This window comes from Hemitrygon akajei, chromosome 6 (assembly GCF_048418815.1).
Source record: "Hemitrygon akajei chromosome 6, sHemAka1.3, whole genome shotgun sequence".
In the NCBI taxonomy this organism is placed as follows: Eukaryota; Metazoa; Chordata; class Chondrichthyes; order Myliobatiformes; family Dasyatidae; genus Hemitrygon; species Hemitrygon akajei.
This window is the reverse complement of record NC_133129.1, coordinates 123764089-123792047: the sequence shown is the minus strand read 5'-3', so window position 1 is coordinate 123792047 and position 27959 is coordinate 123764089. Positions and strand designations below refer to the sequence as shown.

Below are 27959 nucleotides of genomic sequence, written 5' to 3'. Positions count from 1 at the left end.
TTCCAATTTCCTGGCCTGGCCCCCACTGGCTCATTTGCTCCAACTGACTCTTAAAAATAATTGTGCTTACTGTAATTTCATCAGGGCCTTGAGCCACAAGTTCCAGATATCAACCACTATGTTAAGAAAAAATCTCCTAAAATCCATGAGATACAGGAGTAGATTTCGGCCATTTGGCCCATCAAGTCTGTTCTGTCATTCGATCATAGCTGATTTATTTTCCCTCTCTACCCCATTCTCCTGCCTTCTCTCCGTAACCCTTAATACCATTCCTAATCAAGATCTGATAAACCTTCACTTTAAATATACTCAATGATTTGGTCTCCAGATCTGCCAATCGCAATGAATTTCACAGATTTACCACCCACTGGCTAAAGAAATTCCTCCTCAGCTCTGTCCTAAGGGTCATCCCTCTATTCTGAAGCTGTGCTCATAGACTCTCCCAGTATTGGGAGAATCCTCTCTGTGTCCACTATCGAGGCCTTTCAATATTTGGTAGGTACCAGTGATATCCCCTTCATTCTTCTGAACTCCAGAAAATACAGGCCCAGAGCCATCAAACACTCCTCATACGTTAACACTTTTGTTAACTCTATAGTCTCTTGCTTTTGATAGCTTTATCCCAGAATAAAGATTTTGACTACCTATGCTTCTTGTCATTGAATGCTCCTCTGTTAGTCACCCCCTCAGTCTCTTTACTTCCAGGTAAAACAAACCCTGCCTATCGAATCGCTCCCCATAACTGAAGCTCTCAAATCCAAGCAACATCCTCTCGTATCCCCTCTGCATTCTCTCCAGCACGACCACATCCTTCTTGTGTGTCGATCAGAATAACTCACATTACTTCGTTTGGCCAACCCAACGGCCAGAGATACCCAGGGGTTGGTACAGTTTTGCAAACCTCTAAAAAAGCTCAAAATAAACTTCTCCTCAATCGACCTAGAAACCTTTTCCCATTACAGAGCTTGGAAAAGCATATCCAGTTCAGGAGTCCGACATCAGAGAAAACAGTTCAAATGTCAAGAACTTTATAAAACTCCGGTTAGGCCACGTCTGGTGTGTTGTGTGCTGTTCTGGTCAACCCAGGCTGTTGATGCTTTGGGGAGGGTGCAGAAGAGGTTCACTAGGATGCTGCCTGGTTTAGAGGGCATGTGCTATCATTAAGAGGCTGGACAAACTTGGGTTGTTTCCTTTGGAATGGAGGAGGGGGCTGACGGGAGATCTGATGGAGCTTTATAAGATTATGAGAGACACAGACAGAGTGGGCAGAGAGAATTTGTTGCCCAGGGTAGAAATGCTTAATACCAGAGGGCATGTATGGAAGGTGAGTGGGGTTAGGTTCAAAGAGGATGTGAGGGGCAAGTTTCCTACTCAGAGAGTGGTGGACACCTGGAATGCCCTGCCTGGAATGGTGGTAGAGGCTAATACATTGGAGGCTCTTAAGAGACATGTGGATAGACACGTGAAAGAGAGGAAGTTGGAGAGGTATGGACATGGTGTGGGTAGGAGGGTTTATTTTTTATAAATTTACTGTTTAGCTGGTTCGGTACAACATTGTGGGCTGTTCCTGTGCTGTACTGTTCTATGTTCTAAAACAGATCATACAACCATATAGCACAGCAACAGACCCTTCGGCCCATCACACCTGTGCCGACCATCACACCAATTTTAACTAATTTGACCTCCATGCACATAGTCGGTATCCTTTCATTCTTAACCTGGTCATGTGTCCATGTTAATGCCCCTTAAACAAGGCTCTAAGCATTTGCCACAGCCACCTCCCTGGCACCACGGTCCGGACACGTATCACAATGCAGCTTAGCCAACTGTGTGCAACTAGGAACGTGACAGTGGGGATGCTGGCCCAGGAGAGGTCACTGACATCGAACCACTCCTACCTTCGGTGAATTTGGAGATATTTGCACTGATACCAGTGGTGGCATTTTTCCAGTTCCCTGAGGTGCCTGCTACAAGTAGTCCAGGTCTGGAAAGAATATAGCAGGGCAAGGATGACTATTGCCCTTCGCACAATATTTGTGCTAGGTGTGAGATTTTCAAACACTACCTCCCCCCCCCCCCCCCCCCCCCCGCCATTTCCTGAAAGCAAACCAAAGCACTCTCTCTGAAGGCTGCGCTGCACTCTGTGGTCAATCTCTAACATGGCCGAAAGGTGATCCCATCATATAGGAGGTGGTTCAGGTTTTCCAGAGTGTGTTTTTGTTCACTGTTTCAGCAATTTCGCAAGGCCGAGTCAGTGAGATGCTAGACAAGGCGCTCAATGGTAGCAAGGTTCACTTTGTGTCGTCAGTATTCCTAGAGATGCATGCTGGCTCTTGCCTACTTGCTTTGTCGCACTCAGAGCATCAGGGTCAATGCCCAAGCATCCAGGTTCCCAAAGCACAGTGGTGGAATGAACTCAGGTTTGTGGCTAAAGAGATTGTCAACGAAGGTTGACATCTCAGCTCCGGACCTCCACAACGTGGAGTGGAAGTTTCCCATTCATGTTTTGTTTCAACATGGATAGCTGCTGCACACCAATTCTTACATGGGCTTTACAGCACGAGGTTTGCTTCAATGGCAGAGACACCCGAGGTGACTCCGCTGCTTGGGACTAGTGCCCCCAGCCTAATGGGCATAGGTACAGGTGGTGCCCAGCTCGTACCCACACACACAAACACCCCCACAACCCCATCATTCTGGTTCCTCAGACCTTTCTTACTACTGACAGAATCCTGCTGCACAGTGGGCTCCATTCCCATTTATTGTTTTTTTTTTGGTTCCAGACAGACACCCAATCTCACTCCCAGTTCCGAGATCTGGCTACTCATTACTGGCGATCTCTGCAGTCCAGACTCATTTAACTGACTAATTAAAGGCTCCCCAGCTGCTGTGATGGGATTGAAATACCACTCTGTTAAAGGGCCCCAGATCCCCGGAAGCTAATCCAATATTCTAGGCAACAGGATGCAACGGACCAAGTTGCTTGTTTGTCAACATCTACAAAATTAATTTAATATTGTACGCATGCGGTAGATTAATGTGTTAACTTTAGTTGTCCTCTCAGAAAAATAAATTTGCCTCATTTCTGATCAGATTTATCCAAGGTGAAGCAGTAGAAGTAACAGAAAATTATGCAGTACAAGCAAGATCACCCACAGGGAGTACTCAGGACAGGATCAGGGCATACATTAGAGCCAACGATGCCACTTTAAAGTGATGGGATTGTTATAAATGCAAGAAATGCAACAGTTAACTTGTGTACAACAAGCTCCTACAAACGATAACATGAATTGATAAATAATAGACACAAGAGGTACTGTAGGAGGTGGAAATCTAGAGTAATACACAATGTGCAGGAGGAGCTCAGCAGGTCGGGCAGCGTCTACGGATGGGAATGAACAGTCGATGTTTCGGGCAGATACAGCACTTGTTTCGCATGCAAGGATAAGTGGGGAGGGACGAGTGGATAAAGGAATCGTGGAGGGAATGTTCCCTGTGGAAAGTGGAGGGGGGGGGGCAGAGAGGGAAGGATGTGCCTGGTGGTGGGATCCCGTTGGAGAATTATGTAATTGATACAAACCTACCACCCACAATTATATTAATAAATAATGTTATCTTACTGTCATTAGTTACGAAGCAGATGCTGCCCTGACAACCTGGATAACTCTCCTGTTTTTTTTTAAATCAAGAAGTAATGGCATAAAATTTTTCATCTCCCTCAGTCACAAAGGTTTGACTTTATGTTTTAACCTTAAGTTGTGACCTCCAACAGATCCACCTGAAGTCAACCTCGTCTAGGAGGTAAGGCTTGAACTTACAAAAGTTGGACTCAAATACAAAAATACCAACAGATAAACTCCCACTGAAAAGGGGATCCTGTAGCTGAATTCCACACTGGTTCCCAACAATTTCCTTCCATCTTGTCTCTGGTGGCTACAATTTTCACTCTGGATACCATTCCTAGTTCATCACACAGACTTATACCGCAGGATCTGAGTCCTCAGATTGGAGGTTAAAATTAATTTTCTGTCATCTCTAAACGACAGATGTAAAAATGGATGCTGGACAATAAAATACAGTGGATTCTGGTTAATTGGGCCTTCAGTTAATCATGGCAGCTGCTTAATTTGGAACAACTCTTAAAGCACAAATGCTAATCAAGAAAATTGTTGGGATCCTCTTTGTTTATTTGGGACACTATGCTGCTTAATTGACGCAAGAGGCTATTGCCGAACAGTTTCTAACAAGTGTCAGTCACATGCACTTGTATGGACGTTAGACATCACACTGTGCTTAGAGAAAACAGTTTTTAAATAGTGTCAGTATTGTGTGCTTGTGTTAAAAAAGCAATGAGTCTTGTCACTGAGTGAGAAATAATCAGCAAGACAAGGCAGAACTGTTTCACTCACTGCGGTTTCAAGCACTCAGGTTTGGAGATGCCAGAAAGCGCCAGGAGTGAAAATGAACCGATTTCACTACTTCATCAAGTTAGGAACTATAAAGAATATGAAAGAATCAACAATCATCTTGAATGTTGCAATGAAAATGAAGGTTTGAAAGATACATCATTGAAAGTATTGTGTGAAGACAGTCCATTATCGGCACTTGGTGTCTGCACTGATTTTGTTCATTGTGTACGCTGCATGAATTCCTCCATCGATAATGATTAGGAACTAATACACTGTTTTATGGTACTATAGAGTTCTAACTGTTCTGAATTCCATTTATATACATAATTTGTTCTTCAGTTTGATGGTTTTTAATACCTTTTTAACTATTGCCATGAAACTTCATCTAACTGGGACAGCTGCTGAAATGGGCTAAAAACTACTGGTCCGGATACGTCCCATATTAACCAGAATCCAATGTATAGTATTTATTTATTTCTATATAAATAATGCATATATATTTTTTCATTGTAATTTATAGTTTATATCATGTATTACACTGTACTGCTGCCACAAAGCAACAAATTTCACAACATATACCAGTGATATTAAACCTGGGTTTGGTACAAGCAGGAATACCATATTATTACCAAACACTCAATTGAAGGTGTGTGGTTTAATGGGATTGCTTATAATGTCAGCCAGCTATTACAGTGGGAGTACATACAATAGGAGGAGGAGCTGACAGTATGATGTAAAACTTCTGGAACAATATGAGTGTCTACATCAGGAGAGCTGATGTTCGGTACAGTAAAGGCTTTTCAATGTTTTTATACAGGAGTGGTTTTGGACATACAATGGGGGGAGGATGCTGTAAAGTAACTATTACACAAAGTGACTGAATGAGGGAAAACCTTTATCTGTTAAAATGACAATGTACTCACCGTCCAATCTACTGTGCTGCGCACTTCACGGTCAGCGTTGTGCCGAAGGACAGTGCTTGGGTTTGGTTGAGCCACCAGGTGTTGTAATCCTGACTTCGCGATAGCTTTTCTGAAATAAACCAAAAAGCATGGTGTTGTTCTCTACTCTCAATTTTTCATCCACTACTGAAACAATAAAGACTTTTCTTAGAAGGGGTAGCAATAAAATATGACAGTTTCTTTCCACAACCACTCATACACAACAATCTGACATGTAATTCTCTTTCACTCAGCAATGATTTTTGATAATCACGAGGAAGTCTGCAGATGCTGGAAATTCAGAGCAACACATACAAAATGCTGGAAAAGCTCACAAGTCAAGCATCAATGGAAGAGAGTAAATCATTGTCGTTTTGGGACAAACTTTTCTTCAGAACTGATGTTAATAATTTTTAAAAAATGTTTAATATATTCCTTGTCAGACACTGTTTACAGCCCTCTAATTCCTCCCATATCTTGCTTTCATTTAAGAGAATTATAACCTCCAGAAACCATAACATCATAATGTCTACCAGTTTTACTCCCTTTCTATATCATATCATCGAAAAATAAAACTGTTTAACATGTAAGCCATGGTTACATCCATTTCCAGTTTTCCAGTCTTCAAATTCATTTAAATTACATCCCTAAAATGCGAGTTAGCTCATCAAAAATGCTCTCCAACATAACCCTAAATGACTCAAGAATAAAATTCGGCAAAAAATTAGTTTATGAAATGCTTCCTCACATAGAGTCCAAAATTTCAAGACCATTGAACAACCCAATTTGTAGGATGGTGACCATGAATATGTGTGAATTTTGGAAAAAAAAGCCTTCTTGTGTCACTTTCAAAATTTCAACTTTGAACAGGGGAATGTTGTAACCAAAGACAATGGGTTCTTCAGGAAAAGGTCAAAACTCTCATATTTCAAGAACATTCAACCAGATATCTATAGGAAAACAATAATGTTCTCCGAACAGTGACCTACATCAACAGAAATATCAAAGTTCAAAGTAAGTTATTTTTTTAAATCAAAAACATAAATGTCACCATATACAATCCTGAGATTCCGTTTCTTGCGGGCATTCACAGTAAGTAAGAAGAAACACAATAGAATCAACGAAAGGCCAACAGGGTGGACAAACCGTCAATGCGCAAAGGAAACAAACTGTGTGCAGCAGAGGGAAGAGCTTTTTACCCACGATGGACTAGGCCATGTCCACTACACTTTGTCAGCTTTTATATCAGTTACAGAGAAAAGTGCAGATAAGCTGATAGTGTTGTACAGCACAGAAACAAGCTCACCACATCAGTGCTGATCAACGTGAGCATCTACACATTAATTTCATATCCCTCTGCATCTTGCTCAAGTCCAGATGCCACTTAAACAACCTTGCTGCTCCTGCCTCACTACCTCCTCTGGCAGCTCATTCCAGACTTCAAAGGCTGAGTGAAATATTTGCTCCTCATTTCCCATATAGACCTCCTATCTCTCACCTCTGCTTTCTAGCTTTAGACACCCCTGTCATGGGAAATGGTCTTTGGCTCACTACCTTACCCATGTCTCTCATATAGGTTTATATCCCTCCATCACCTCACCTCTTAGCCTCCTCTTCTCCATGAAAAAGGCACAATCTCCCCAAAATATTTAAGTCCTCTGATCCACACAACATCCTTTGAATCTTTTGTGCCATCTTGTTTAATCACATCTTCCCTGCAACGAGGAAACCAGAACTCCATCCATGGCCTAACTAACATGTTTTGTAAAAATATGACATTCCAGCTCTTAAACTCAATGCCTCTGTTGATAAAAGCAAGCAAATGCATGTCTTCTTTGCCAATCTCGCTACGTGTTATCAATTTCAGGGAACCGTGTGCTTGTACTCTTTGTTCAATAACACCCCAAGCCACTACCACTCACTGCACATGTCCTGCCCTGGTTTAACCTCCCAGTGTGTATCAAATTTCACAAATACCATCAATTCTGATGCCATTTGGAGACTTACTGATCATTCCACCTATATTCCCATCCCAGTAATTAATATGCAATATAAACAATAGAGGACACATCTCTGATTCCTGCAGCACCCCGCTGGTCACGTCTTCAGCCTGATAAACAAGTCTCCAGTACTACCTTCTGTCTCCTACCACCGTCAATTTTGTATCTAGTTAGCCAGCTCACCTTGAATTCTATGTGTTCTAACTTTCCAGACCAGCTTAGCATGTGGGACCTTGTCAAAACCTTGCTAAAGTCCATGTAGGAAATATCTACCACCCTGCCCTTGTCCATCCTCTTGGTCTTCTCTTCAAACAAAACTCAACTGGCACCAATGCATGACAAAGGGCAGAATGCCATTCATCCCTAGTTTACCATGAGCGTACACTGCCCAAAGCATTCAGATTCAATAAGATGGTGCCAAACTCAAAGCATGAAAATGTTGAGAACAGATCTGGACTCAGATCTCCAAAAAGAACTGACCATCAAACAAGGAACCTTTGGAGATACAGAACAGTAAAGCTGACGAGGAGGAGGAAACAAATTGAAAACAGGTGCAGTGATTACCACGGCAAGAAGCCCAAGACAAGTATCATTCTGCTATCAACATTAATTGCTCCAATGAATAAGCAGCAAGTACACAATTTAAAATGATGGGAAATAACTTGGAGTTTTCTGTAAACTTTATTTTTTATTTTATTTGGAGATACACCACCGTAACAGACCCTTCTGGCCCAGTTACACCCGTGTGACCAATTAACTTATTCACCGTCTTTGGAATGTGAGAGGAAGCCAAATAACGCAGTGGAAAGCCACGTGGTCACAGGGAGAATGTACGCACTCTGTACAGACAGTGATGAGCTTGAAACTGGGATCACTGGCACTGTTATAGCATCACCCCAACTGCTGTGCACCACGTTGCCCCAAAGAAAACCTTTACACACCGACGAACAAAAGCAACTCAGATAATTCACGAGAGCGAAATCTATCAAACAGCAACAATACCAACATATGAGAGGTATCACTGCAAAAATATTGTACAAATCGAAGGAGGAACTGTCAGATTTCACATGAATCTCAATGAAAAAATTATTATAGCTCTGCTAGTAAAACTGTCATTTTCAATGTCACCATCTTATTTAAAAGCACACAGCTTGTCATAACAATGCACACTAATCAGATTGGATTTTGAAAACAATCCAGCTTACTATGTGTGTGAACACCTGCGACTACTGGTGGCTGCATTATTGAATTGCTTGAACTTAACACACTAATTAAATGAAATAATGAGTTTACTGAACATCAGCAAAGCTGTGTCTTGGTTTTAATTAGTCTAGGCACCAGGTATCCAATTGATGTTTTCAATCAGATTTGATCTTTGAGTAGAGGACTGGTTTAAAGTTGGCACTGGTGAAGCACAACAATGACTTGCTGGCAGCGAACAAAGCTATAAATTACTGTATTAATCACTTTCTTCTCAGATACGATCACCGCAAACAATAGCCTGCAACTTCCCGTTTGGAATGAGCTTTTGAACCACCCATAGGACCTGGCAGTTTTGCAGTGTGAACTGAAGTCTCGAAGGTACAGGACGTCCATCAGGTCGGGACGAGAATGGGAATGGAAATTAAAATGTTTGGCCATCAGGTAGTTCTGCTTTTGGCAGACGGAGCATAGGTGCAGTCCAAAGTCTATATCTTCATTTATACTCCCATCCCCACATCTCCCACCTACATCTACACTCATGAAATTGTGACACTTTATAAACAAGCTCATTAAATGCTCTGCGGGGAATTTTATGTTCCAAGAGGAGAGCTTTCGCCTGCTGTTCCCCCAACAGTAGGTACTCCAGAAGCAATTATCTCCACAGTCTCTAAGTCATTTCAAACTTGCGTACAATTTGCATAGTGGGTCTTGCTGAATGCCCTTCACAGAAGCTCAAGGAAGCTTACCTAACACACAAATAACATGACATTTGTGCTGGAGGTTTCGATTGGGCTTGTATTCAATAAGTAAACTGCATATGAATTTCTTAATACATTTCAAGAGGGCACAAGCTGAAAACTACTGGCGTGAGCATCAGGAAGGAAAGATCCATAGTTCCGAAGGCTGACTACAGCGTATTTTGGGAACATCATGACATCTGATCTTGATGGCTCAAGGGAGCAAATTTTCAGTACACCATGACTCAAATACACACTGCTTACGTCTTGCATTCTCTTAACACGTATAATGCGATCTTCCCCAACATCCCCAGTACAGTCCATATTCCCCCTCAGCAACCCCTACCACAGAGCATTCTGTGATCCCATTACCCCAAAAGCACAGCCTACTCTCCTCACATCAGTCTATTCTCATGTGATGCAAGATTTCATACGAGAAATGGTGAATAATATGTTCACTTCACTCCCATGGCATAAAGTGATCTAAATAAATAAATACACTCCACCTCACCCCTCCAACATAATTTTAATCACCATGAAATGGGAACCCATGGGTTGGATGTCTGCAGTTGCCCAATACACTAGCTTTATACTAGAGTTCTGTGGCCAATATATTAGGTCACCAGATTTAATCCTCCCACCCATCACCATCATGCTATCTGAAGGTCTTTCCATTATTTGCAAATCTTTTTACTGAGCGGATTCAAATGAATGGGACAGGCCCAGACTCAGCTGAGAAGCGAGGTTCGAAGGTGCTCAGTAACTTAAGGGAACTCCCCAGATTCAACCAGAAACTAACAACAGTGCAGGAAGTCAGATGCACGTGCACCAAACCGCCAGTGCGGCCCTAACATCTGCGTTGAAGTGCATGGCTTGAAGATATGAAGTTATCTGCATGTGTACTGCAGCTAATCTGCTGTTCTCTATGAACCAAGTACCTGTATTCTAATGAGGCAGTAGAAGGATATAGAAAATACTGATCCTTTGAGAGGACTGTGAGTTTTGTAAGCAATATTTGTTATACTTTCAGCAGCTTTAGACCCCATATGCAAGGAAAGATGTGCTAGTATTACAGAAGATCCAGAAGAGATTTACAAGAATGATCTCAGAAAGGCTTAACCTATGAGGAGAATTTGTTGGCTTTGGGCCAGTCCTTGCTGAAGTTTAGGAGAATAAGGTAGGTTCTCACTGAAACTGACCAAAACATTCAAAGGCCTAGATAGAGTGGACATGAAGATGACATTTTTGATAATGGGAGAGTCTAGGACCAGAGGACACAGCCTCAAAATAGGAGGACTTCCCTTTAGAACTGAATTGATGAGGAATTGCTTTAGCCAGAGGGTGATGAATCTGTGGAATTCATTGCCACAGTCAGCTGTGGAGATCAAGCCACTGGGTATATTTAAGACGGAAATTGATAGGTTCTTGATTAATAAGGGCATCAAGGGTTGTGAAAGAAAGCAGGAGAATGGTGTTGCGAGAAAAAAAATCAAATCAGCCACGATCAAATGATGGAACAGACAGGATGGACCAAATGGCCTAATTCTGCATTTATGTCTTATAGCCTCAAGCCAGGAAAATACTGTGCTATTAACTTATACAGTGTACTGTCTCTGAGATTGGCAAATTAAATGCCAAAGAAAATTTTAATTAAATGATCAGTTCTATTCCTCCTTCCATCAATTCCCTTTTGTAGTATAGGAGATTAAAATGTGAACGAGCAGCAATAATTACTCAAAGCTGTCAATGAACAAAACTTGTGATATTTGGCATCTAATGAAGATCCTTGTGTTTGAAACATTTTTTAAAATTTCTGTGTCATTAAAGACAAAGTTACATTTAATGAAAAGATCCAATATCAAAATCAAATAACTATATATCCATTTTAGCATACATACAATATTGTTTAAAGGAAAATATGTAAAACTATGGAGAAAGTGTACGGGAACAGGAATTCATTAAATTGCTTTTTCAATAAGCTGACAAGCCCATCTTCCATGATGCATCATTCTAAGACCTTAAACCCAAATTTCCGAGAATTCCCAGAAAAGACACCAGCAGTACGCCAGAAGTTTGAGATGTCAGGCGGTGGAAGCGAGCGTAGTAGCTATTTCTAAAGAGAAAGTGCTAGGGAAGCTGAAAGATCTGAACGTAGGTAGGTCACCTGGACCGGATAGGGTAGTAAAGAGAGCTTTTGGTACATTGGCTTTTATAAATCAAAGTATTGAGTATAAGAGTTAGAATGTTATGGTGAGGAATTTGGAGTATTGTGTACAGTTTTGGTCACCAAATTACAGGAAGGATATTGATAAGGTTGAAAGGGTGCAGAGAAGGTTTACAAGGATGTTGCTGGGACTTGAGAAACTGAGCTACAGAGAAAGGTTGAATAGGTTAGTACTTTATTCCCTGGAGCGTAGAAGAATGAGGGGTGATTTGATAGAGGTATATAAAATTATGATGGGTATAGATAGAGTGAATGCAAGCAGGCTTTTTCTGGGGCTAGGGGAGAAAAAAACCAGAGGACATGGCTTAAGGGTGAAGGGGGAAAAGTTTAAAGGGAACATTGGGGGTGGCTTCTTCACACAAAGAGTGTGGAATGAGCTGCCAGATGAAGTGGTAAATGCGGGCTCACTTTTAACATTTAAGAAAAACTTGGACAGGTACATGGATGAGAGGTGTATGGAGGGATATGGGCCAGGTGCAGGTCAGTGGGACTAGGCAGAAAATTAGTTCGGCACAGCCAAAAAGGGCCAAAAGGCCGTTTCTGTGCTCTAATGTTCTATGGTTCTATGGTAGAAGTATAGTAAAGAAAAAGACATCTCCTCTCAAAGGCTGGGTTATGACTGCAACAGACCTCCTTCTAAAGCACCTCACCTACTACCAGGCACTGCCCCACTCTCCTAGAAGTCCACCTGAAATAATTCAGTACATGAAACCAAGTGTGGCAAGTTTTGGCTTCCTGAAATATCTTCTGAAGTCGATTTGTCATCACTTTAGTGATGTCCACAGAGGACAGAGGTGGGTGGGCAGACAGGCCATGGGATTTATTAATATAAAGGAAAGGTGAGATCCAGTAGAACTAGTTAAAAGTAGGGAATGCTGAGTGAGAACACCATTGGATTGACTCTTCATCATGCTGGATGAGAAGTCATCAATCTTGCTGCAGGTTTGTAAACTGACAATACACCCCGCATAGTGCGGTGTTCTGCAGATTTTAATGGCAGGATGAATAAGCTGTTAATCTCCTGAGGAATCATTCAACACAGAAGGCATAGAAAATGGTATAAACCAAAATGACTTACAGCTGTGGAATAAAATGCACTGGCTGGCATTCACATTCAAACGTGTCTCTGTTCCCCAGTTTCTGTAACATTACCTCACAGCATACCTTCTAACCACATAATAAAGGACGCACTGTCCCTGACACCTGGACGGTGAAACATTTGATCTTTGCACTTCTGGCATACTGGCTTTACTGTTCACTAGTGAGCAATTATTTTGATAGCATTCAGATTCAAAATTAAAGGATTTCTGATGGACTCAACCCAATGCTCTTGTAACATTGAGGACTAAGGAGACTTTCAGAGGTATCCAATGATGAGAAAGATTTAATTAGCGGTGGTGGGCAGGAGAATTTTTAGGAAGGGTGTGATCAGTGTTGGTTCATTGGGAAAAAACAGATGAAGCGCTCTTGGATTTACGTTCTAAATATATTGGCACTATGTACCTGTATGTTCTCATTTCTAGGAAGCATTTTTTTCAGCAAAAAGTGCAGAGGTATGGCATTCAGCATTCCAAAATTCTGTTGAATCTAAGTCAGCTAGATCTTATAAACAGTGTTCATTATTTATTGGGCAAGGGTGTCAGAAAATAAGACAAGAAAATTGTTGTGATACACTGATCAGTCAGAAACAGTTCATCCTCAAAAAGATTCCAAAAATTCTAAGCTCTCCAGAAGGAAGAGAAATGATCATCAGGAAGTCCTATCTCAAAGCTAATTAACAGTGCTCATGAAAACTGGTTTCGTCACCGGCTGGAACGGAGAAGCCACAGCACAAGACTGGCTAAAAGCTGCAGAAAGTTGCAAACTTAGCCAACTTCATCATGGGCACTGGCCTCCCCAGCACTGAGGACAGACACTTCAAAAGGCAATGCCTCCATCATTAGGGACCCCCATCAGCCAGGACATGCCCTCTTCTCATTGCTACCATCAAGGAGGTGGTACAGGAACCTGAAGACACACAGTCAATGTTTCAAGAACAGCTTCTTTCCCTCTGCCATCAGATTTTTGAATGGATAATGAACCCATGAACACTACCTCAATATTTTCTGTGCTCTTTTCGCACTCCTTATTTAATTTAATATAAATTATTTCTTACTGCAATTTATAGTTTTTAAAATTATTATGTATTGCAATGTACTACTGTCACAAAACAACAAATTTCATGACATGTCACTGATATTAAACCTGATTCTGGTATCAAAGTTATGAATGAAAACAAACATCATTCTTGGTAAATGTCAGCAGCAACATTTACAGAGCACCTTTCCTCCAATTAATACCTCGAGTTTTATGATTTTAAAATGTTCCTAAGAATTCTAATACCCTAACATCTCTGGCAGTAGAGGATTTGGCAATAATGCTGTGAAATACCTTTGAAATGTTATTAAACAAAAGCACAGGACCTGAGCAGAAAGCTTTTGAACAGCACAGATTTACGAGTGTTGAACAATGGAAGTGGGCCATGTGTCCAAAGGAATTGTCAAATTTGTATTAAGGCTATAGGCAACAAACAGAAACTGGCACAAGGGAGGTGTCTTAGTATATTTCGTCCAAAACTTATTTTGGAGTCATACAGAACACCAAAGCTGCAAATATTTGATCAACATCAAGCACTGTCGATCCTATAGAATCCTGAGTTCATCAGAGTCTCTCATCCAATCATTTGGGCAAAAACTTTAAGGAAGCAACAGAATCTTTCAGATCAAAGCAAAAGAAAATCTACCAGAAATCCGTTCATAATTACTTTAATACTGGCAACCCATGTTATAAAGTTCGAGTATATGGGAAAAAAAGTTTAATAATGAGGGCTGGTTTTTAATAAATTAACAAGCATGACAGAAATTAGGAATTTGATCATAAAAGATTACTTGGAAACAAATCAGTTTGATTTAAAAAAAATAATTCCAATGAAAATAGTATTATATTCATAATATGTGCGTGTGTGTGTGTGTGTGTGTGCGCGCATTTAAACTCCTCCTCCTTGCATTGCTTCCGACTGAGCATCTACCCCCATCCTAATAAAATGGTGGGATTAATCAGTCTCCATAAATTCTTTAAAAAGGATTTTACTTGGCAACAGGAATTTTCTTCCAGCTGCTCTTCCAATCACATGCATTCCATCAGCAATTTCCTAGAACTTTATCTCTGCAATTTCAATGTAGTTTCCATTTTTACATACACCTCGTATCATGCAATCTACAGATGCACAGTACAGAGCATTTTAACAGACTGCATCACTGCTCGGAACTGAAACTGGACTGCAGCAGACAGGAAGGCTCTACAATGAGCAGTCAAATCTACCCAATGCATCACTGGCATCAGCCTACCCACCATCAAGGACATAGATACAGAAAGGCACCGGAGAAGAGCCAGTAACAACATGAACGTTCTATCAGCCTACTCATGGACTGCTTGTCCCACTCCCATCTGGAAGAGGTTATGTAGCATCCACACCAGAGTCAAAACAGTTACTTTCCTCAAGAAGTCAAGCTGATCAACTACGCCACCCACTACTTCACACCCCTCACCACCACCACTTTATTAATTCCTTGTCACATTTTGTGCCTAGTGTCACTTATAGACATACAATCAATGTATACAAGTTATATTATGCATTTATATTTATTTATTGTGTTTTTATGATGTGTTTGTTATCATTTGTGTTTCTGTTCGTGCTACATCAGAACTAGAGTAACAATTACTTTGTGCTCCTTTACACTTGTCTATGGGAAATGACATTAAACAATCTTAAGTCTTCAATACATCCAGCTGAATACCCTACTGAAAAGTTCAGTAAAGAAGCAATGTGTGGTGGATAAAAGGGAAACAGTGGATTTTTACGGAAAATAAAAGCTCATGATGTGCAAGATAACATTTGGAGATGGACAATAGATTGACAGTCTAACAGGAAACAGAAGGCAGGGAGAAATGAAGCTTCCGCTGGTCAAGAAGATGCAATGAATGGCATGGAACTGAGGCTGAGGCTCAGGTGATTAACTTTCTACAGTTTATAGAAATGACTTACAGGATAGTACAGAAAAATTGATTTCTAAATTTGCTGATGACAGAAAAATAGGAAAGATAGCAAGATATGAAGAGCACACGAGTTGATAAAGGCAAGTGGACAGAAGCCAAACATCTGGCAAATGTGTGGTTTAAATGAGATCTGGGTGTCCTAATGCAGGAAACACCAAATTTTGACATCGAGATACTGTGAGGAATTATAAAAGTGAGCAGAAGCGAGCCATATTTAAGTTTGAAGACAGCACAACAGTTATTGGCCAAATCAAAGATGGGGTTGAATCGGCATATAGAAGGGTGATTGAAAATCTGTTTGAGTGGTGGTATCACAACAACAACCTCTCTCTCGCTCAACATCAGCAAACCAAAGAGCTTGTTATTGACTCCCGGAGGAAGAAATCGGAGATCCATGTGGCAGTGTTCATTCAGAGGTGGGGAGGGTCAGAATCCTTACGTTCCTAGGTGTGATCACATCAGAGGGTCTGAGTGTCATTTCAAAGAAAGTACAGCAGTGCCTCTACTTTCTTAGAAGTTTGTTCAGTTTCAACATGCCATCGAAAACTTTGACAAACTTCCATAGATGCACTGTGCAGAGTACCCTGACCGGTTGCATCAAAGTCTGGTACGGAAACACCAGTGCCCAAGAGCAGAACAGCCTATAAAAAGTACTGGATACAGCCCAGCTTATTACAGGAAAAGCGCTTCCCACCATTGAGCATATCTACAAAGAGCACTGTCACAAGAAAGCAGCATCAATCATCAATGGTCCCCATCATCCAGGCCATGACCTTTTCTCGCTGCTACCATCAGGAAAGAGGTACAGTAGCCTTAGGTCCCACACCACCAGGTTCAGGAACAACCATCAGGCTCCTCAACCAGCAGGGACAACTTCACTCACCGCAACAGTGAACTGATCACTGAACAGAACTTACTGACACACTTTCAGGGAGTCCACAACTCGTGTATTATTTATCTATTTATTGTATTTGCACAGTTTGTCTTCTTTTGTACATTGGTTGCTTGTTAAGTCTTTGTGTGTAATTGTTTCATTGATCGTGTTGTATTTCTTTGTTCTTCTGTGATGCCTGCAATAAATGAATCTCAGGAAAGTATTTGGTGACATACAATTACTTTGATAATAAATTTACTTTGAACTTTAAGCATTGTTAGTTGCTGGGGAAATGGAATAGAAAAAACAGCAGTTATATAGAGCATTGAAGACCACATCTGATGTGGTGTGCACAGTATTCTTCCATTTATTGTAAATACAGTGGAAGCATTTCAGAGAGATTTTCTGGACGAATACTTGGAATGAACAGATTGCCTTATGAGGAAAGGTTTGTTAGACTAGACTATCTGCTGGGGTTTAGAACAGTGGGAGGGGATATTATTGAAACACTAAGGGGTCGACGGAGTGGATGTGTAGCGGATTCTTCCTCTTGGGAGAGAAACAAGAGATTACTGAAACATGAGATGAAGTGATTTTTTTTTACCTCTCTCAAAAACTTCCTCAAAAAGGGTTACAAAAACAGAATCTGCAAATATTTTTAGAATAGACCAAACAAATATTTGATAAGGGAATGAAAGGTTACACAGCAGACAGCGATATGGAGTTGAAGTTAAAATTGAATTATTAAATATCAGGGAGGTTTTGAAGGGCAAAGTAGCCTATTCTTGATCCTAATTCAAATGTAGTTTCAGTGTAAGCTGAATGACATGATATTTCTTTATATATTAAATGAGAAACAGATGCAAGTGTAGAAAGAAGGCTTCTTGTACCTGCTCCACAATACAGTAAGATCATGGCTGATCTTTTACTTCACAACTATTTTCCTGCACCAATTCTCCAAGTCTCAATTCCTTTAATACTGAATAATCTGTTGATCCCATGTGTTTAGTATACTGAGCAACTGAGCCTCCATGGTCCTCTGGGGTAGAAATTAATCACTGCCCTGGTTGAAGAAAGTTTGGCTCATCTCAGTCCTGGATGGCCAACCCCTTATCCTGAGACAGTGAATCTTGAAATCTAGACCTTAGATAGTGTAATCATCATCCGTGCATCTACCCTCTCAAGCATGGGCCAATTCTCATATAGAACAAAAATGTCAACCCAGAAGTCAATTGCTACATTCCTTATATCAGACCAACTATGTATCTTCTTAACTGCTTCATGTGCCTGCACGTGAACTTTTAGTGATTCTTGTGCAAGGGCTCCCAACTCCCTCTGAATGCCAACAACTTTCAACGGGTAAAACAGTCCTACCAAAACAGATACTCTTACTTTTCCGTATTTCTTCCATCCCCATCTGTTACTTACTCAGCATGATTATCTTTCTGAAGTCTCTCCCCATCAAAATCTCAACTATCAGCAAACATGGACTTTATTACACCCAATCACCTTATTGATATAGACTGTGAATAACTGTGATCCCAGAATTAATCCCTCAGCACCCCCTTACCTACTTGCCTTCCAATATGAAAATGACCCATTTAGTTCAATGTTTTCTGTCCATTAATTATCCCTCAATTACATATCTCCCACCATTGCAGGATCTATAATTTTGTTTAAGAGCCTTATATGGTATCTTATCAAAACTTATTTGGCAGTCCAAATACATCACACCATCTATTGCCCCGATCAATTCTACTAACTACAGACTCAAAAAAACTACACGACAGATCTGTCAACAGCATTCTCCCTTTCTGAACATCGTGTTGACTTTGTCAAATCCTTTTATTATTTTCTAAATGTCTTGTTACCACTTTCTTAATAACAGATTGCTACATTTTCCATCTGACAGAAGACAAGCTGCCTGACCCAATTTCCTGCTTTCCCTTTCCTAATACAGTGAGATTGCATTTGCTACATTCCAGTCCATGGAAATGAGTCCAGAATCTTTGGAATTTTGGAAAATGATCGCCAGTGCATCCGCCATCTCCTGCAAAATTCTAGAACGAAGAGGTTCTGAGGATTTATCAACTCTTCTTCACATTTCAATCTTATTAATCTCCCTGGTTAATTACAGCCAAATTTCTTCAGCTCCTCACTCACACTACTACTTTGGGACAGCTTTGTATCTTCTTTGTTGAAGACAGGCACAAACTATTTATTACTGCCCAACATAATCTCTCCTGTCTCAGTAAGGAACCCTAAATAACTTGAACTATTGATTTCTACATAGTTACAAAAAAGTTTTACATCTTTTTACTAGAAATGTCCCATATTCTACTTTCAATGTTTAGGTCCACATTATTGGCAATTTTTGGCAAAATTACAATCTTTTTCTTTAAGCTAATACTACTTTATCTTCACTTCTGATGTGTTTTTTTTTGCTTTAAAAGGGTATATATATAGTTCCTGCAAACTATGCATTCATTCTTCACTTTTAGCTGTTACTTATAAATTATTATAACTTTTAATGTAGTTTCACAGTCTGTCACTATCAACTCATGCCTTTAAAGATTATACAATTCAGATCCTATAAAATCCTACCTTGGCGCCTCACTGTGGCGTAGGAGTGACACTGGCCGAACATCAGAGAAGTACGGCAGAGATTCGTTCTCTGGTAGGTCTAACCTTGCTGTGAAGGCAATGTTCCATCGGTATACCTCTAGACTAGATCTAGTAGTAGGATCGTGGCTAGCTAAGTCAAGGAGGTAAACATGCCTTTGCTACTTTGCAGGTTACGCCTCTTCAGGTAAAGGTTGCACCCAATGAGGACGCCGGCAGCAAGGCGTCTGATGGTGTCTGTGGCAGATGAATCCAAAAGGGTCAATGGTACAGCCACCTTGGTGGCATGTGGAGGAACCAAGTGCTGGTCAACGGATGGCATCACTAGACTAGTTAGTTGTCACTGCCAGGCAGCTTCCTTATCCGATAAGTCTGTTACGCTCCTGTGTAACACTTAGCATCAGATTTGGAAGCCCAGAGAGACTGTATGGTGGGGGCACGTCACTGTCTGTCTTATTACTGTGCAAGGCGTGTTGGAGTAGAGTTTCTGGATGGTACATGCCTGCAGAGACTAAACTCTCAGCACAGTCACCATCGAAATCGATGGACAGCCGAAGACGAGAAGAATTCAGATCTCACATCTTGGCTTAATCTACATAAAAGCTAAAGTGTTAAGTTCCATTATGTATGAATGTTCAGTTTTTCTTTAGGACCCACAATGCAAATGTCATCAATTAACCCTCTCATTGCTCGATTTTAAATCTAAAATAGCCCTTTTAGCATTGTAAGCATCCATTTCAAATGACAAAACGTTAGAAATATTTAAAAGTTAATATAATTTAAACAGATAAATTTATTGAAAATACAAAAAAACTGAATTAAAATATAAATATACTTTAAGCCACCAACCTATTTTCCCTTTGATCAACTCAATTTAGATGAAGTAGTCCATATTAAGAGTCTAAATACAACATTTATCCAGCCCGTCATCTCAGAAATGCCTCTGATCACATCATCAACCCATTTGCAAGTGTGATGAACCACATTTATGCACACACCTTGTAGTTCTCAACAGATCCCCAGCTAACTGGCTGCATTTTCTAGCCCAGTGGAAGAAAGGAAATTAATTCAGGACAATGTGGATTTATGAACTTCTGCAGTCTATTGTTTTGGGAGATAACAATGAGTTTAAAACAATCATTACAGTATTTGGTTTAGTCATCCTTCCAGCTACAGATTATGCAACATCACTAAAGTTCTTTCAAATGAAGAGGAAATCTGTGTATAATTCATCATTGTTTAATAAGTTCGCCCACTAAAACAAAGTAAATGTACTCTGCTGACAAGGGTCAGCCACTGGGAAATTGGTTTATTATTGTCACATGCACTGAGATGCAGTGGGAAACTTTGCCATCCACAGTTATCACATTGTTTAAAAGTGCACAGGATTATTGAGGAAGAGGAAGTACAGGAATATTTCAATGAGGCAAATACCCTTCTACAATCTTCCATTGGGTAGAACATACAGAAGTTTGACTGCACATACCACCAGACCAGGACAGCTTTATCCCACTAACCTCTCACTTGTAAATTCGAGATCTCCCGGTCTAACTTGCCATGGGCCTTGCACTTTTTACCTTCACTGTAATTTGTAACAGTACATTCTGCCTTGCTTTCTTTTCATTATCTTGGGGTAATGATCTGTTCGGGTAGCATGGGAAACAAAAGCTTTTTGCTGTATGCCAGTACATGTGACAATGATCAGCTGATGTCCCTAAACTAACCTGTACTCTGCAAGAGTTCATCAAACATCAGGAAAAATGGCATCATCTGCAGAAACAGCCAAACCTTGCAGCACACCAGGTCAGTTGACCAGGGGTACAAGAAGCTGGAGTTCACCCTTCCACTAGGAGGTGGTTTAGACCCTGAATAACAAGAAGGTAATGCCTCTTCCTCCTTAAAACCCTCCCCCACTGAGAATAACTGAGGAATACATACGACAGGAAGTTGCTCCATGCTGTGGGGTGCTTAGCCGGGTACTTCCTGTGCATCAAGCTAAGCGAGTTTCTGCGAACGCCATGCCTCCAGCATGGTGGAAGGTAAGTGCAAGAGGCCCTCCTGACATTCAGCGAGGGCCGTCTACTCCCCGTTCGGGGACCGTGTGATGCGGCAGATTTGCAGGCTGCTGCTTGTACCCGGTAAGCACTTGAACGCCGGCGCTGACTCAAAATCCTGTAGCCACCGCATAACCCAGGAATGTCTGACTCTGTGGAAAGGGCTTGAGAAGAGTTCCGTCTCAAGCAGCGAGGAGCCCTGATGAAAGGTTTGCTGTAGGCTGGCCTGTAATGCAAAGCTGAGGGTTGGAATATCTCTGAAACTTTAGAAAGGGTGCAACTGCCCATCTTCTTGTCCAATTGCTCCAGCTCACTCCAGCTACTACCCGTGGATGAAGACTGAAAGGAATCTGACTCTCCCGACGAGCACTTGTTGTCTTTGTGGTCAAGGCTGATGGCCATCCCTGAAGCACGTGCCTCACTGTCCCCATCGGCCTCACCCTCTTCCTCCTCGGTCATCTGAATCAAGCTGGCCAGCAGCATGGAGGGCCCAAGCAGGTGGGTGTCGATAGTCCGCAACTTGCCGTCGCGCCTTTTCTTGACCGCGTACCTGGGGTTGAGGGGAAGGGTTGTGGTGCTGGATCTTCGGCGCCCTCTGCTGCCTTTGGCAGCTGGGTGAAGGCTCAGCCCGTGCATCTGCATGCTGGACCTGCGTCTCTGCATCAGCATCGCCGAGGGCATCCCAGCACTTGAACGGCGCCTCACTTTACTGCCAGGCACTGCTCCACTCGAGCGCCTACCTGTCCGGCTGCAACCGCTCGGCAACCTGAAACCAGCTGCGGTGGCTTTTGACTTCTTGAAATGTCTTCTGAAGAATGTCTCCATGTCTTTATTTTTTGTCTAGGGAGGCGAAAAGCTGGTGGACAGATAGGAAGTTGGACTTTCAGGGTTTTTTTTTTAAATAATGAAAGATGTTGCCCAGTAGAATTCATTCAGGGACTGATAGCTGTTAAAAGGTAGAGAATGTGGAGTAAGAACAGTATTGGATAGAGCTTCCTCTGTAGAACACATTGGACAAGAGATCAACAATACGGACAATACACCTCATGCTGTGTAGTCCACCGCATGGCAGCAGATTATTTTAGTGAGACAAGACAGAGCAGTTACGCCTCCAAGGAAGCTCAGAAATGGAATACCCAAAAAAGCTCATAGCAGTGGAATAATAAACACTGGCTGACATTCACAATCAAACACATTTTCAGTTCCTCATTTCCTACAATATTACCTCCGGGCTTTCTTTATAACCACTTGATGAATGCTGGTCAAACACAGAGCTGATAACCAATGACACATGCTTTTCCCTGATTGTTTCGGGCACAGCGACTTCACTGTGCATCAGTGTCTAACCATTTCACCAAGTGAGATCACTTAGCTTATTTAATGTATTCACTTTTGCAAATTATCTAAGTTTAAACTTCGTAGTATAATAATGGATTTGTAAGGTGGTCAGGTTCACATTTATTTTATTAACCCAACAGAACCCTGAAGAAGAAATGGCCTTGTACATTGTGTGAATGTAGAGCAAAGGAAGTTACGGGACCTTTTGATTGAGCTGATAAATATTGAGAGTTTAATTATCAATAGAACTAGTGAAGAGATTATCTGTGCATATATCAGTTAATTGTAAGAAATAGTCTTGGTGCCCTTTGAGTATTTAAGTTCTAACAATACAGCAATGGAATGAGTTTTCAGTACGTACTTATTTTTGGATAGCAGGTACATAAAATTCTCCCTCCCAAAAAAACACTAGATGCTGAGTCAACTATATTTAGAGACCTAGAATGACAGCATTTAATTAAGAATATCAGTGGATAACTCTGTTCCTAATGTGCTGAGATTTGTGAGTTCACAAGGCACTAAAAGAATTGTCAACCCTGAAGCTAACAACATGTTAAATATAAAGTGAAGCTAAAGAGCACTCTTGGTAAATGTCTGTGGTATTCTACATGGCTTTTGCCCGCAGCTGGATACCCACCAATATCCTGACTTTGGATTGCTCCAATGGAGGCTCAAGATCTGACCACCAGAAAAATAGGTCAAGCAGTTCTCATATGTTAGCTCACAAGTACCGTAGTTCACCTCTAAGTACCAGCAGTAACAACCCAAAATATGGCATTTTGTGTGAGAAAACCACGATGGATTACATTACTGCCCATGCTTCACTACATAACATTAATTACTGTTTTATCAGTACAACTGCATTCACCTACCAAAAACTGGAGAATGCTAGTCCATGGCAGAAAACACAATCTGGATATATTATGTTAACTAGATTTTTCACTTTTATTTATATTTTTGATTTCTTTACACACATGCATAGACAGAAAGGTACAAATTAATTTTCTGTGCAATTGTATGCAGCAAGAAAAAGTCGGTGAACCCTTTGCAATTACCTAGTTTTCTGCATTAAATACTCATAAAACGTGGTCTGATCTTCATCTGAACAACACACAATCTGCCTGAACTAATAACACACAAACAATTGTACTTCTGGTCAATACTGAGTACATCATTTAAACAATCACATTCTAGGTTCAAGAAAGTATGTGAACCTTTGGGGTAAAGCTATTTAGAGTCAGGTGCTCCGATCAATGGGATGAGATTGGAGGTGTGGGTTGTAGAGGTGCCCTGCCCTATAAAAACAGACATCCAGTTAGGTTACCGACAGAGCCTGCTCTTCTCAAGAAAGATCTGTCTATGTGCACCATGCCTCGATCAAAACAACTTTCAGAGGACTTTAGAAGAAGAATCGTAGAGATGCAAGAAGCTGGAAAAGGCCACAAAAGCATTTCCAAAGACCTGAGTGTTCATCAGTCCAGTCAGAGAAATTGTCTACAAATGGAGGAAATTCATTACTGTTGCTACTTGCCCTAAGAGTGGGCATCCTGCAAAGATCACTCCAACAGAACAATGTGCAATACTGAAGGAGGTGAAAAAGAACCCAAGGGTAACAGCAGAAGACCTGTAGAAATTTCTAGAGCTTGCTAAAGTCTCCGTTCATGTGTCTGCCGTAAGAAAAACACTGAACAAGAATGGTGTTCACGGAAGAACACCATGAAGGAAACCACTGGATGTTCCACAATGCTTCTGGGATAATGTTCTGTGGACAGATGAGACAAAAGTTGAACATTTTAGCAGGAATGCACACCACTAAGTTTGGAGGAAACACCAAATCCTCATCCCATCTGTGAAGCATGGTAGAAAGAGCATCATGGTTTGGGGCTGCTTTGCTGCATCAGGACCTGGACAGCTTGCAATCGTTGAGGGAACAATAAATTCAAAATTGTATCTAGACATTTTACAGGAGAATGTGAGGTCTGTCCCTTGAAGCTTAATAGAAGTTGGATGATGCAACAAGACACAAGCCTAAATCAGGAACAGAATGGTTTAAAAAGGAAAAAATAATTGTGCTTTGGAATGGCCAAGACAGGGTCCAGACATTAACCCTGTTGAGATTCTACGGCATAACTTGAAGAGGGCTGTTCATGCAAGGTATCCCAGAAATGCTGATAAACTGAAACAGTTTTGTTAGGAGTTTTTTCCTTGCTGTTGTACAAGTCTGATCAGCAGCTGCAGGAAGTGTTTGGTGGGGATTATTGCTGCTAAAGGAGGTTCTACAAGAAAGGATCCAGTGCTTACTTGTTATTCAAGGTTCTTACAGTTGTTAAATACAAGGGGTCACAATCTTTTTCCAGCCTGGACTGTAATGATTAAACAATGCGTTCAATGAAGACATGACAAATACAATTTTTTGTGTGTGATATTAGTTTAGGCAGATAGTCTATTTGTCTATTGTGACTTCGATGAGGATCAGATCCCATTTTATTCGTAATTAATGCAGAAAACCAGATAACTGCAAGGGTTCACAAACTTTTTCCTGCAACTGTATACCATTCCATAACACACTGTTCATGCCTATTCTTTAATGTTCAAGTTTCTCTCTCTCTCACTCACACATGAGAACACAAAGGCTTTCCTAGAAGAGTAATGAGTAAAATTTATTTTGAGAATTAAGTAATGAACATTCAGAATCCTCTGTCTGAAAAGATGGTGAAAGAAAATTCAACAGTAAATTTCAAAAGGCAAGGGGATAAAGAAACAGTATTTCTAGCGGGGAAAAATTCAATCGCTCTTCAAAGAGCCAGCCCAGTCACAAAGAGATGACTTAAATCATACTACAGTTGTGCAGTTCACATTACTATGATATTTTTAGACTTTTTTCTCTGACAAGCACGTAGAAGAACTATTTGACCTACCAATTCTTAAAATAAAATTCTAATTTAACTGAGGAACATTCTATGCTGATAAGCTGATGAAGGAAGTGCTGAAGGAAGCACATAAATCATCCATATCACATTTTATGATGACTTGCTTCACCTATGGCAAAGCTGGTCCCTCAAACGTGTGTAATGTTTGAAAGAGAACAAGCATTACCCCCATCATTCTGGCCAACTACCGAGTATGCCACCATTACAGCAGTTCAGGTAATGCAAATTTGCCCTTACAGAATACACATATCCCTACCAAGAATTTTGAGATGTGGGGTAAAAATTCATTTTCATGGAATTATGTGAAAATAAAGTAACTACATAAACTCAAAATGCAAAAGAAAGAACACACTTTGTCAATTTTTGTCAAGGGCTCACTTTTTGGAAAACTGGGATATGGAAAGTTTACTAAAAATGTAACCCCTTCCATAATGCAGTACATAAATCAAGGTATGATTAAGCAATTCAATTTCTCCATGTAGGTCTGTCATTTATTACCACACTTGATTGATCGCACACTTTAAAGTAACTTCCCCATACTAACCCAACGTTCTCTGATTTCTTTAATGTCTACCTCTGGCAAATATACTCAGAAAATAGCCTCTAGAAGCACGATAGGGTGGAGAAAATCTTCTGAACATTTCTTCAGGGTGGTGGCCACCCCCCACCCCACCAATCAACATTATTAGGAATGGATTATCTAATCATTATCAGATTACTGCTTTTAAGAAGTTATATTTTACTGATGCTTCCTGTGTCACAGCAGTGATAATACAAATTACTTTAGTGGCTGCATTAGAATATTATAAGAATCTGAAAGGCATTGGATAAATACAAATTCCATCTTTCTTTACGAGACTTGCAAAAATTAAAACATTGTGGTGGATTGGATCCTGGGATTCATGGCAACTAGAGGAGATAAAAACAAGGAAAGCTGCTCTTTGAAATTTTTTCCTTTATCACTGTAGATGAGGTAGCTACATTATGCTGTGATTTCCAGGGGATATAAGTGAGTATGAAAGACTGACAGTTGTGACTAGATTTACTCTGAATCTCAAAACCTAAAGCTAAAATTGACAGGACAATGGCTCATAGGAACAAAGAGGCTTTCTTTGACCCAGAGTCCAAAGGATGTTTAGCACCCCTACTACAGCATTCTTGCAAGACAAATAAAAATACAGATGCGGAATATCACACAAACAAAAAAATTTAGGCAGCATCAAGGCAGAAAAATTATCATCTACTGTATATTAGGTAATGACCAGCAGATGGCCCAAGTTTCTCCCAAGATTGCCATCATTAATTCAATTTAGTCCAAACGGTTTCAATAAAAATGAGAGCAGTGAAGGACAATGGACCAGGCAACATCATCACTCAGGTAGAGAAGATATATTTCACTACCAGAGCCTGTAGCTTTAATACGATATTTACCCAATAACATGGAAAGCTGCTCATGTACGATGTGTTCAACAGGCCAAATCATATCACCATCTCATCACATACTTTCAAAAGGTTCTGGTTGATTTTGCCATTTACCTTTTGCCCTTTACCCAATCTGGACCTCACCAGGGACAGTTGGCTCCACACATCATTATAACCTTGGTCCAAAAGTGGATCAAAGAATCTAATTCAAAAATGGATGTGCAAGAGCACATTTCCTTCAGTTAAAGGGGGAAACCACAAGTCACCCTGATACCGTCCCCTAAGTCAGCAGACTATCACCAAGGAAGAGGTGTAATAGGCGCTGAGAAATACCCCAACTTCCACATGGGGTGAAAGGCGACAAGAAATTGAAAGAGTACAGGAAGTTTAAAAAAAACTGAAAGTGGATCAGAGATCATACCCAACCATACAGCCAGACAAACTCCACAAGCCACTTCTATACATTGCTGTCATACTCTTACGTGACCTCAATAAAAAGAAATGCCTCCTTCTACATTGCTATGGAATAGGAATATGAATAAAGATATGAACATAGGCAAACTTATTTGCCTATACTGCACTCATGTCAGTAATAAAAACATTACCCATCACAACCATTATTTCTTACACCAGTAGGCAAGATACTTAAGTTAATATCTTTCCTGAGCAGTGAATTTGCTCCTCTCTAATGAAATTAAAAAATACCTATAGGATTGTGAACTGATTTTTCTGACAGGAAAATAGCCTTGCGAGAGCACATTAGCCCTCTCACTCCCTTGTATCCAACTAAACTGTACCATCAGCACACCTTTTTGAAAATGTTGCTGACCTCTGAAGCCAGCTGTGAAAGCAACTATTTGGGCATAAATAACATTGCCTGCCACACCAACACGGGCAATTCTCCAATGCCATCAAGTTATTCAACAACCATGAACAAGTCTGCACCTTATCTTCACTCTCAGCAGGGCTCAGAAGAGAAGGATCCTCAGCTGGAGAAAACTAATTCTACATAAATACAGGTTAAATTTTGGTCAAATGTTTGCTGGTCATACTCCACAAGAAGCTGCCCGTACCAGTACCTTTAATCTGTAATTTTTTTTCCCCCACAGG

General features: G+C 40.7%; 1 protein-coding gene across 3 annotated transcripts in view; it reads right to left on the bottom strand.

Moving 5' to 3' along the window:
- Window positions 1-27959, bottom strand: part of dgkza (diacylglycerol kinase, zeta a) — a 463144-nt gene that overhangs the window by 246598 nt on the left and 188587 nt on the right. For 2 of the 3 annotated variants that reach the window (XM_073049179.1, XM_073049178.1), the window contains exons 2-3: window positions 21044-22105; window positions 5333-5441 (exon numbers count right to left, since the gene is read on the bottom strand). In XM_073049179.1, coding sequence (XP_072905280.1) covers window positions 5333-5441; window positions 21044-21984 — 1050 coding nt within the window. In that variant the 5' untranslated portion in view covers window positions 21985-22105. The remainder of the gene's footprint in view (window positions 1-5332; window positions 5442-21043; window positions 22106-27959) is intronic. The other variant, XM_073049180.1, reaches the window with a different exon arrangement.